Source organism: Pan paniscus, chromosome 11, assembly GCF_029289425.2.
Source record: "Pan paniscus chromosome 11, NHGRI_mPanPan1-v2.0_pri, whole genome shotgun sequence".
Taxonomy (NCBI): Eukaryota; Metazoa; Chordata; class Mammalia; order Primates; family Hominidae; genus Pan; species Pan paniscus.
The window spans coordinates 17149341-17161893 of record NC_073260.2 but is presented as its reverse complement, the minus strand read 5'-3'; the positions used below and the strand labels follow the sequence as shown (position 1 = coordinate 17161893).

Below are 12553 nucleotides of genomic sequence, written 5' to 3'. Positions count from 1 at the left end.
GCCTGCCTAGCAGCCCTATATTTTATAGAGATATAAAAAGTATACATCCAAAGAGTGTAAGGTTGCAGATGACTATTCCCAAGACAGTTCTCTGCCCACTTTCTTGCTCAAACTTTGGCCAATGAACAAGTCTTTCTTTTTTTTTTTCTTTGAGACGGAGTCTCGCTCTTTCACTCAGGCTGGGGTGCAGTGGCACAATCTCGGCTCACTGCAAGCTCTGCCTCCTGGGTTCATGCCATTCTCCTGCCTCAGCCTCCTAAGTAGCTGGGACTACAGGCGCCCGCCACCATGTTCAGATAATTTTTTGTATTTTTTTTTTTTGAGACAGAGTCTTGCTCTCTCACCCAGGCTGGAGTGCAGTGGTGCGATCTCGGCTCACTGCAAGCTCCACCTCCCGGGTTCATGCCATTCTTCTGCCTCAGCCTCCCGAGTAGCTGGGACTACAGGCACCCACCACCATGCCTGGCTAATTTTTTTTTTATTTTTAGTAGAGTCGGGGTTTCACCGTGTAGCCAGGATGGTCTCAATCTCCTGACCTCGTGATCTGCCCTCCTTGGCCTCCCAAAGTGCTGGGATTACAGGCGTGAGCCACTGCAGCTGGCCAATTTTTTGTATTTTTAGTAGAGATGGGGTTTCACCGTGTTAGCCAGGATGGTCTCGATCTCCTGACCTCGTGATCCGCCCGCCTCGGCCTCCCAAAGTGCTGGGATTACAGGCATGAACCACTGCGCCTGGCCAATGAACAAGTGTTTCAGTGCCACTGACAAACCAAGACTCCCCTAATCTTGAAGCCACTGCCTTCCCCTGACAGATGAGAAATCTGAGACCCAGAGAGGGCAAATCACATGTCCAACCCCACACAGACTGTCTGTGGTAGAGCGAGGGCTGGTACCCTGGTTTCCCACTGCTGGCCGGAACTCCTTCTGCAAACCCAGGCTACCTTGCCACAGTGCTTTCCTTGCAGTTTCTGCAAAATGGCCAAGTGAGACTCCCCCACAGCCTCCTCCCGCTGTCATCCCTCCAGCGAGACAAAAGGCAATTTACCGAAATGTTATAATCACCTGGAGGCTGGCACGCGGGGACATCCATGCTTTATCTGCGGTGTTGTTAGCAGCACCATAATGAAGGCTTTGTGGAGGCATAATACGCTGTAACTGCCAAATCAAATGCCCGCACCAATCACACATCCCTGCCAGCAGACGGGCATTTGCTGTAAGCAAAAGGGGTAGGAAAGAAAGTTATGAGTATTGAACGCCTCCATGGTGCCAGGGACTTACCACATCCCAGTTCTTTGAGGAATAGACCATTATTCGTATTTGGCAGATGCGGAAACTGAGGCTCAGGGAGTAAGTTATTTACTGACAATCAAGCAGCTAGTAAAGGGAGGAACCAGGGTATGAACCCAGGTCCCTCTGACACCAGAGGCCATGCTCTGAACTGATGAAATATGCTGTGGCCTTTTCTGAACCATGAACCTCCCTGAGAATCTAGGCCCAGCTACGGACCTCTCCCCAGAGAAATACACTTGAATTCACAAACAGAATTTTGCCTACAGAGGGCGGGATTGGCCACTTGGAAGCCATCCATACAGCCCTGTCAGGACCTTTGCTCTAGGAATAACAGCCTACCCAGCTTGCCACCTCTCCCTGGACTGCAGGAATTGCCCATTGCCATCCTCTCTCCCCACCCCAGTTCCAAAGGCCCTGGAAATTCCCCTTCCAGCCATGGGGCCCATCAGATTCTGGTAACAATTCCTCCCCTGCCACCCCCCGACTCCCCCATGGCAGCCTCCTGGAGGCATTCGAAGGACACAGCTTTCCCTTCAGTAGCTGGAGTCAACCTGGGCCAGCACTGTAATGGTTTGTTTTGTCTCCTTTAATAGAAGTGAGTGGAAAGCCAGACCCTATGAGGCCGGAGCCTACTCTCTTTCTCAGCCCAAGCTCTGGAACTCAGCACTGTTGACTGAAACCCCTCAGGTCCAGGAGAGGCGGACAGGGTCACAGGGAGGTATTTAGAGCCAGCCAGATCTGCAAGCAGATCCCAACTCTGCCACTCACCAGCTGTGTGACCTTGAGCTAGGCCCTTAACTTCTCTGAGCTTCAGTTTCTTCACCTGAAAAAATGGGGACAGAAATAGACCCCCCTTCCAGGGCTGTGGCCTGAAGTGAGATGACATGCATGAGGTGAGATGACACACTCCAGCAAGAACAGCGGCTGGCCCGAAAGAAGCACCTTTCGGTGCATGTTGACAATCACAGTCGTGATCCTTTTACACCCAGGGTGAAAAGGTGAAAAGCAGGGGCCTCCTTAACTCCACATGCCAAAGGGAGGAGCCAGTGTTACCATGGCAAACTGAAGTCCGGCCTCCTCCCATCTGCTTTTAATTCTAATTTCAAGACTGGACTAGAGGCCTGTGGTTTTCTGATCTCTCTACCCAGCCCCTGGCATTCTGTTATGGATGTGTCCCCATCATCCTCATCGTTTCTTATGCACCTAGAGCCTTAGGCCCCCTAAGCTCCCCCTAGACACAGGCCTTTGTTGAGCCCCTGCATCCACCAGGGTTTCACTTGGGGATCAGACCCAGGGCCTGGCCCCCACCAAAACCAGTGCAGGGCTAGAGGGAACATACACATAAATAGACAGTCACAGGACTGGGGTGGGTGTTCTCTGGATAGAGGCCTGGGCCCTTTAGGGAGCCTAAATGTTCAAGAGACTGTGAAGAAACTCCCACCCCTCAAAATATAGCTTAGGAATCAAAATAACATAAACCAAAAAAAGGCACAGGAAGCAGTCCAACACAATTCTATATTCCCTATGATGTTTAATTTTAAATATCAAATATGAGATTCTTTCCAGAAAACTGAGAGTATCCCTATGTCAGTGGTGCCAGGAGCTACATTCACAGTGTGCTACACACACAGAGAAGAGCATCAGTGTGTCCCAAGCCATCCAGATGATGTCCTGGAAAAGGTGGAGTTTGGCTAGGCCTAAAAGGATGAGAGGTGGATTCTGCTGCATGGAAGGGAAGGAGCAATATGGGCAAAGGTCCAGAGAGATTCAGGGGTACAGGGTGCTCCAGATGGAGCAGCTGAAAAGGCTTGTGTGTTGGGGAATGGGGAAGGTGTCAAGGAGGCCTCAGACTGGACTTTGATGAGTATGGAGGAGTAGGTCTCAGTGAGGCATTCAAGGCAGAGGGACCCAGTGTGGGCTGGAGAGAGCCTTGAATAGCAAGTTAGGGAGTTTAGCTTCAGTCCTTCAGACGGTGAGGAGTAAAGACGCGAGTTGCAGAAAAGTTCCTCAGGGAAGTGGGTAGTGGTCAAGGCTGCAGCTCTGAAGACAGACTTGGCTATCACTCTGCACCCACTCACATAAGCTGGGTGAGCTTGGGAAGACACCTTCACCTCTGAGCCTCAGTAGCCTCCCCTGTAAAAGAGGTAATGACATTGTCTTTCCATGACTGCTGTGAGTATTCAATGAGTTCTGGTATGTCACAGACTTCTGCAGATTCCTGCCTAACACCCCTGCTGACTGTTGCCACTGCTCTAGTCTTAATTCAGCCCTCAACATTTGCCGACTGGACAACAGGCTCCTGCCTGCCGGGGCCCCTTCAGTCCATCATCCACTTGCAGCCAGGGATTAGGGGCCAAAAGGAGCAGAGGGTCAAAGCAGAGGCTGTGGGGTCAGGCCAATAGAGTGACCTTGGCCATGGCACTTGGTTCCTCTGAACTGCCTTAGGACAGCAGCTAGGCATCATGAACATGTTTAGTGAACATGGATTCAATTATAAGTGCTCAAAAAGAAAAGGGGGAACCAGGAAGCAGGAGGAACAGCAACATCAACAGTGTTGGTGATTTTGCATCCCCTCTCCATTCAGCACACATGCGTTCTGCAGTGAATGTGAGGACACTGCATCAGTGCTCTCCATCCCTGTGTGCCTCCTGTCCTGGGAGCACCTTGCTACAGAGGATGATTCTAGCATTTAAAGATATGTACCTGGACACGGTGGCTCAAGCCTGTAATCCTAGCTCTTTGGGAGGCTGAGGTGCGTGGGTCACTTGAGGTCAGGAGTTCAAGACAAGCTTGGCCAACATGGTGAAATCCCGTCTCTACTAAAAATACAAAAATTAGCCCGGTGTGGTGGCGGGTGCCTGTAATCCCAGCTACTTGGGAGGCTGAGACAGGAGAATCACTTGAACCTGGGAAATGGAGGTTGCAGTGAGCCAAGATCACGCCACTGCACTCCAGCCTGGGTGACAGAGCGAGACTCCATCTGGAGAAAAAAAAAAAAAAAAGATATGTATGTTTTGATCAGTGTCACCCATAAACACTACTCATATGCATCTGGACCTCAACAGCAAGACAAACTCTCTAACAATTGTCAGAAGACTGGCTATGTGGGCCAGGCTTGGTGTGCCTGTAATCCCAGTACCTTGGGAGGCTACAGTGGGAGGATTGCTTGAAGCCAGGAGTTTAAGACCAGCCTGGACAACAATCCAAGACCCCATCTCTACAAAAAAAAGATTTTTTTAAATTAGCCAGGGGTGGTGGCATGCCTGGAGTTCAGCTACTGGGGAAGCTGAGGTAGGAGGATCTCTTGAGCCCAGGAGTTCAGAGGCTGCAGTGAGCCATGATCACACCGTGCACTACAGCTTGGGTGACAGAATGAGACCCCCTGTCTATAAAATTTTTTTTTTCTTTTTTTTTTTGAGATGGAGTCTTGCTCTGTCGCCCAGGCTGGAGTGCAGTGGCACGATCTTGGCTCACTGCAAGCTCCACCTCCTGGGTTCACGCCATTCTCCTGCCTCAGCCTCCTGAGTAGCTAGGACCACAGGTGCCCGCCACGAAGCCTGGCTAATTTTTTGTATTTTTAGTAGAGACAGGGTTTCACCATGTTAAGCCAGGATAGTCTCGATGTCCTGACCTTGTGATCTGCCTGCCTCAGCCTCCCGAAGTGCTGGGATTACAGGCGTGAGCCACCGCACCTGGCCTATAAAAAGTTTTTAAAAATAAGAAGTCTGGCTGTGTGGCACTTAGTGAGATGTCCATCTCCAGCATGGGACCTTCCTAAGAGATTTCCAAGGGTCATTATGACTATGGGAACTTTTCCCCTCACCCATCAACTGAAGCACCTAAGGCTCCCACCTGAGACAACACCAGCTGTCCATACACAGAGATGTTAATGAGGATTGCATGATGGCAGGCATGCAAAGTGCCAGGCATGGCCCCTTGCACACGGAAGTGCTTCCTAATATGAGGCAGCTATATTCCTTGCCCTGACTTAGCCCCATCCCAGGGATAGTCCTAAATCCAGCCTTAGGCCTAACTTTGGAGACCCCACCTCAATTATTTCCACATATTAAAACAAAGTGTATCCACATGAAATATAAATCCCACATTAAATATAAAAATTTTGCTGTTGCTTGGTAAACTGCTTTACCACGAGTCTTTAACAATTGGCCATGATTTCCTGAGAGTCATGCATACTGGAGAATTCTCGAAAAATGAGGAAATTGAGCCTACAATTGGATTTCAAGTGTAATAAAATTGTTTTGATTTCTAAATTTAATAATTAAGTCTGAATGCATTAATTATAACATTTATTAATTTCAGTTTTGTAGTTTCTCTTTTTTTCTGTTTAGAGCCAATCATCTTTTTCTAAGCCTTTTACATTTGAATAGGCCTTGAGAAGCTTGTGGGTGCTTGGCCCAGCCCTCCGCCCAGCCCAGAAGATGCTCTTCTATGGGGAAAAGCCGGAGCAGGCCCAAGGCCTTCCACCTCCCCGCCCTGTGGCAGGCTTTGCCTAGGTAATGACTCCTCGGTCAATATTGACAATGCTGTGGCCTTGGCCTCTGGCCACCACTGCCAGCAAAGTTCAAAGCCTCTTTCTTGTCAGGAGTGGTGATGGGGATGCCTGGGCATTGCTGCCCTCACTGTGGCACTGCCATGGCCCTGCCCCACCAGCTCACGTAGGCTGCATTTGCACAGAGGGTGTGGCAGGGCGGTGGATGGGACCCATAGGTGCCCACAAGCTGGGGAGCCTGCTTTGCAGTGCACCTCCCATCCCAGCCTGGAGTTCTCTGAGGATGGGCCTAGACCCCCCAAAAGACGACAGCCCCTATGACAGAAGCTTCCTTCCGCCAGGTCCTGGCCCAGCCCTGTGCTCACTGCCACCCTGGCATTCGGCATGAGCCCTGGGCTGTCTCTGTGGGCTGGAAGTGCCTCTGCTCTCTGCACGTGATGACACACACTGAGACTTTAAGGACTCACATCCTGCCACACTCAGCCAGTCACATGAGCCACACACCATGTGCACACCTCCCCTCAGCTGCAGCCACTCCCACACTCACGCACACATCTCTTCACGCTTATGCTGGTGTGAGAGCAGTTGGATGGGAATACACACACACCTGTGTCTGTGCACACACTCGCAGCTTCACTGAGCGTAACTCTGGTGCCAGACACACTGAGCCCTTCCCTCTGCCCTGATGGAAGGAATTGGGGCAAATCATTTCTCCCGTCAGTTTCCTCATCTTAAGTGGAGACAGCCCCATCTCACTCACTGAGGACAGGACGAGTGTAGCCCCCACATACACACGGAGCTGGGCACCTCCTAAGTGCCCGGCCATTGTGAGCTCTGCCACTCTCCCAAGGCAGACGCTTTGTTTCATCTTGGTCTCTTCCCTTCCCTACTCCCCATACCAGCCCCCTCACTCACACAGGATGGAAGCTGCATAGCAGCGGTGACCGCAGGTGTACGCAGCCCGAAGGCGTGCCAAGAGCAGGCAGAGCCCAGCCTGTGGGTTGCGCAGTGACCCCAATCCGCCTGCTTGCCTTCCCTGGGCTCGCCTGCCCTGGCTTGCCCTGCTGGCTTTGAACAAAAATTATTAGCTGAGCTGTGGCCCTTGATCCTAGGGCACTGATCCTCGTGTGAAGACCTCCTCCTCCCGCGGGCTCCCCCTCCATCCTGGCAGGGAACCAGAAGTCCTGGGAGTGTCCTGAGCGAGTCCCTTAAGGACGCTCCCTTACAGGCATCCATTTTGGGAATGAAAGACCTATCACAATGGTGATTGTAGCTTCCATTCCTGGGTGCCCACCAAGGGCCGTTCATCCTGGTCAGTCCTCACTCTGCCCTCTGCAGAAAGTCTGGTGAAACCTGCTACAAAGATGAGGAGGGTGGCTCAGAGATGGGAGTGATGTGTCCAAGATCACCCAGCAAGTTGGTGGCTCAGCATCGGATCCAGGCTTGTTCGGCTCCAGAACTCCTTCTAGTCTTTGCTGTGTTGCCACATGAGCCCTGAAGTCCTACCTTCACAAGTTAACTTCTGGCGTTTCTTTTGGTTTTTGGCATTTCCTGTGCACCAAGTGCTGTGCTAACCTTTTTTAGGAATGATCTCACTTGGTCCTCATGCAAGCCTTCAAGACAGGCATCTTTGTAGATGAGGAAATGAGACCTAGGGAGGTGCGAGGCCACTTGCTCAAGGTCTGTGAGCTAGTGACAGAGTTCCAATGCCCAAGCTCTTAACCATCATGCCACACTGCCCCCTCCCTGCTAATCCTCTGAAGAGCTGATATTTCCTTGCAGCTGTTCTGAGACTTTCAGGATCTCTTTTTCCCCCAGCTGTGCACTGACCTGCAGGCTGCACTGTCACCTGGTGACCTGGGCACAGCTCAGCAGACCCGGCACAGCTGTGCCCTGTACAGGTCAGCTCCTCCCTGCCTTCACTGAGAGGCAAGTCCCAGGTCAGCCAGGCTTTGAGCTTCCTGAGTGGGGTTAGTGCCCAGGTATGACCCCACACAACCCAGCCTCTCCATGTGGTAGGGCTGCCCAATCTATTGCCCCAAGTCACAAAAGGAACCAGCAGCTGGCGGTCTTGGACTTGCCCTTGGCGTGCCTGCCTTGCCCTCTCACGAGCTCCGTTTGCCCAGGGTGGGGAAGAAATTCCTCTCCCTTTGTCAAAACCCCACAGGGTAAACCTGTTGCTTTTATGTCCCCAAATTTACATTTCTTTATTCATTATTCACCATGTACTTATGAAATACTTTAAGTGCTAGATCTGTGCTGGGCCCTGACCATCAAAAGTAAATGGTACAGGCTGGAGGGGGTGACTTCGACGAACACTGTGACTTCGGCTCAGGGAAGGCTAACATCTGGGCAGGGTCTGTGGGGGTAGGGGACAACCAAGAGAGTATGAAGCCCAGCCCACACATTCATGGGGCCTTTAAGTATGGACTGTGACCCTGTTCATCAGACAACTCAAAATTCACACCCCCTTTCCTGACCATAGTGCCTCAGCACAATATGAACTTATACATTTTTGGAAGAAATCCTAGAATAATACACTCATATTACATTTGGTTGTTTGTGTTAAAAGCAGCAATTTGTCCGCCGGGCGCTGTGGCTCACACCTATAATCCCAGCACTGTGGGAGGCCAAGGCGGGTGGATCATGAGGTCCCGAGATCGAGAACATCCTGGCCAACATGGTGAAATCCCATCTCTACTAAAAATACAAAAATTAGCTGGGCGTGGTGGCGCATGCCTGTAGTCCCAGCTACTCAGGAGACTGAGGCAGGAGAATCGCTTGAACCCAGGAGGCGGGGGTTGCAGTGAACCAAGATTGCGCCACTGCACTCCAGCCTGGGGACAGAGCGAGACTCCGTCTCAAAAAAGAAAAAAAAGTAGTAATTGGTCAAATGTAAATGTTTAAACTATACTGTAATTGGTATCACCTTGCTTAGGCCTGTTTTCAATTTTATATACACTAATACTACAAAATGGGAAGTACCTTGGGTCTCTGTTGTGTTCTGAGAGGCCCCGAACCCAAACCAGGTCCTGAAGGAGGAAGGGTGGTCCCTTGGGAATAGCAAGTGCAAAGGCACAGAGGCACTAGCGAGCATGCACGTGGACTACTGCAGTTCCTCCGGTGGCTGCATTTTACAGTGCGAGGGGAGCTAGGAGGGAAGCGGGGAGGGAAGCAGGCCTGGGAAGCAGGGGAACCTGGCGACCTTGAAGGCCAGGCTGAGGAGTGGAGAGCCTTTTCAGGGAAGTTTTTCACTGGGGTAGCCCATGGTCAGATTTAGGGTGTCTCTTGCAATATGTTTCTTTTCTTCTCTATAAAAAGCCCAGTTATCCCAATGACCTATGAGGGCAGGGCATGCAGGTGGCAGCGAGGTCACTTCCAAAGCTTCAGAACCGGAATAAAGACATCTTTCGGCCCCAAAGATAGACCTAAACCTGAAGTGCACCTGGGTCCTGGCAGCGCTCACTGCTGGTCTCAGTCCCACCTGTCCCTAACACTGGCCACATGGCTGGCCACAGGATTGGGCTTGCCAATTCATTCATTAATTCAAAAGCTATCAACTGAGAACCTACTATGTGCCAGACACTCCCCTAAGCACTGGGATATCATAGTGAACAAGCAGGCAGGGCTCCTGGTCTCACTGGAGCTTACAGTCTGGATAGGGAGACAGACAACATGCACGTAAACAAATACATATGCAGGGAGTGGCTTATGCTATGGAGAAAATAAAATGAAGACAAGATGGGGTGACTGTGAGTAGAGGCGGTTAGATTAGGGTCATTGAGAAGGTGACATTTGAGTTGAGACCTGGATGCCAAGAAGGGGGTGCATAGGGAATATTTGTTGATGGCAATTGACACAAGTCAGAATGAAAAAGGCTTATTCCAGACTTCATCTGGGAGAGTATTTATTAAGCACCTACTGTATGCTGGGTCTAGTGGTCAACAAATCAAACATGGTCCCTGCATTGAGAGCTTACAGTCTAATGGGAGAGAAAAACATTATATAAAAAAATATGCAAGCCGGGCGCGGTGGACCACACCTGTAATCCCAACACTTTAAGAGGCCGAGGTGGGCGGATCACCTGAGGTCAGGAGTTTGAAACCAGCCTGGCCAACATGGTGAAACCCCATCTCTACCAAAAATACAAAAATTAGCCAGGTGTGGTGGCACGCTCCTGTGATCCCAGCTACTCGGGAGGCTGAAGCAGGGGAATTGCTTGAACCTGGGAGTTGGAGGCTGCAGTGAGCCGAGATCGCACCATTGCCCTCCAGCCTGGGCAACAGAGCAAAAACTCCATCTCAAAAAAAAAAAAAAAAAAAAAAAGGCAAATAAGTATAGATTCAAAAATTGTGATCTGAGGAGACCATGAAAGAAAAGGGAGTGAATGACGGCAATCTGGATGTCTGGGTCTGTGAAGGGATGTCCACTCCTCTTAGAGAACATGAGGATCTCACCTTTTAGGGAGCACGCTGGGTTTTCATGTATTTCTTAAACTGTTTATTTGAAAGCAGTTAAATTAAGAGAATTCTCGCAAAGATAGTACAGAGTTGTCAATATACCCCATGCTCAATTTCCCTGTTATGACTGTCTTACATTGGATGGTACATCTGTCACAGTTAGTGAACTAATATTGATGTTATGATTCACTAAAGCCCATACTTTTTACAGATGCCTTTTCCTAATGTCCATTTTCTGTTGCAGGATCCCATCCTGTCTCCTTAGGCTCCACTGGGGGATAGCTGTTTCTTAGGCTTTCCTTGTTTTTGGTGACAGTTTTGGGGAGTACCGGTCAGATATTTTGTAGGATGCCCCTCAACTGGAATCTGTCTGATGTTTTTTCTCATGATTAGATTGGAGTTGTGGGTTTGGGAGGAAGATCACAGAAGTAAAGTGTCATTTTCATCCCATCCTATCAAGGGTCCAGACTGTCACCACGACTTACCAATGTTGCTGTTAACATTGATCACCTGGCTGAGGTAGTGTTTGTGAGGTTTCTCCATTATAAAGTTACTTTCCCCTGCTCCCTTTCCATACTGCACTCTTTGAAAGTCACTATGCACAGCCACGCTTCAGAAGTGGGGATTTTTGCTGCAACTCTTTGAGGGCAGAGTACATAAATTACTTGGAATTCTCCTGCACGGATCTGTCTATTCTGATTTTTATGCATTTTTACCAGTATCTTTATGCAAGGTCTTTTTGCTTTTCAGGAGTTCAAGAACCCTGTTGGTATTTCTAGGAACCTAGAAATTTTGTTTTATTTATTTATTTATTTAGAGACAGGGTCTCAACTCTGTCACCCAGGCAATCACAGCTCACCGCAGCCTCAACCACCCCAGGCTCAGGTGATCCTCTCACATCAACCTCCCGAGTAGCTGGGACCACAGGCGCTTGCCACCATGCCCAGCTAATTTTTCTATTTTTTGCAGAGAGGAGGTTTTGCCATGTTGCCCAGGCTGGATTAAAACTCCCAGGCTCAAGCAGTCTGTCCACCTCAGCCTCCCAAAGTGTTGGGAGTACAGTTATGAGCCACCACGCCCAGCTGAAATATCTTAATTAACAAAATGCATGAAGTTACCAAGACATTACATTGGAGGGTAGGAAAAAAGCCAAAAAAAAATTTTTTTTTTTTTTTGAGACAGAGTCTTGCTCTGTCACCATGCTGGAGGGCAGTGGCGCAATCTCGGCTCACTGCAACCTCTGCCTCCTGGGTTCAAGTGATTCTCCTGACTCAGCCTCCCATGTAGCTGGGACTATAGGCACCCACCACCACGCCCGGCTAATTTTTGTATTTTTGTAGAGACAGGGTTTCACCATGTTGGCCAGGATGGCCTTGATCTCTTGACCTCATGATCCACCCACCTCAGCCTCCCAAAGTGCTGGGATTACAGGCGTGAGCCACCGCGCCCGGCAAAAGCCAATAATTATTTTAATTTTTTTTCTATTGTCAATACCCATTAGTGAAAGAAGATTTGGGAAATAAAAGCGGAAAGAGAAACTCTCTCATCCCACTACGCAGGGCTATTATTCACATTTCAATTTATCTTTAATTTTTCCTCTGTGCACAGTTATGACATAGGATATACTATGTGTACTTTTATTTCTTGTCTCTTCTTGCCTTTTTTCTTTTGCTTATTATCACATCAAAAACATTTCCCCCATGTTGCTATACAAACTTCCTAACAATTATTTTCAGTAGCTGCTAAATATCCCCTCAAGTGTCTTATAGTATCCACCTCCCCGAATCTAGCACGATGCCTGGCACATAATTATTTGTTAAATGAATGCATATACAACAAAATAATCATTCCCTCATTTTTAGAAATGTACATTTTCCTTTTTCCTGATTCTAAATAGTTCCAAGACAAATAGATTATCCCTTTAAGAATAGTGTCCCAGAGTGGAATTACCGGGCCAACAGGGACCAAAAATAAATAAATGCACCAAACCAGAAATCTTCCATCTCTCTGCACCACTGGCAGTTGTGCCAAGGGTAATAATTTACAATTGATTAAAGAGTTTGTGGGGTGTTTTTTCCCCCATCTTTTCTCTCCCTCCTTTCCCTCTCCCCTCCTACCAAAAAAGGGGAGAAATTATCTGAGAAGGTGAAGATATTCTCAGACAATCATATTAACATATTCCAACAATTGCAATTTGCAAAATAGTAATCACAACTCCCAGGATCTGGGAGGCATTAATCAAAGCTGCAGGTTTAATTCCATTTTAAATATTGATGAAATGTGCTTCGGCAACC

At 49.0% G+C, this 12553-nt stretch overlaps 2 protein-coding genes across 7 annotated transcripts in view; one reads left to right on the top strand and one right to left on the bottom strand.

The window, feature by feature from the left end:
- LHX6 (LIM homeobox 6) overlaps window positions 1-12553 on the bottom strand; it is a 54904-nt gene that overhangs the window by 10486 nt on the left and 31865 nt on the right. For 3 of the 5 annotated variants that reach the window (XM_034928982.4, XM_034928985.3, XM_034928986.3), the window contains one exon: window positions 133-1210. The exons of 1 other annotated variant lie outside the window; for it this stretch is intronic. In XM_034928982.4, the coding sequence (XP_034784873.2) occupies window positions 1041-1210 (170 nt within the window). In that variant the 3' untranslated portion in view covers window positions 133-1040. Of the gene's footprint in view, window positions 1-132; window positions 1211-12553 lie in introns of those variants that run through there. One more of the 5 variants, XM_034928984.3, reaches the window with a different exon arrangement.
- The window catches only part of MORN5 (MORN repeat containing 5), a 40691-nt gene that overhangs the window by 25519 nt on the left and 2619 nt on the right, over window positions 1-12553 (top strand). The window lies entirely within an intron of this gene.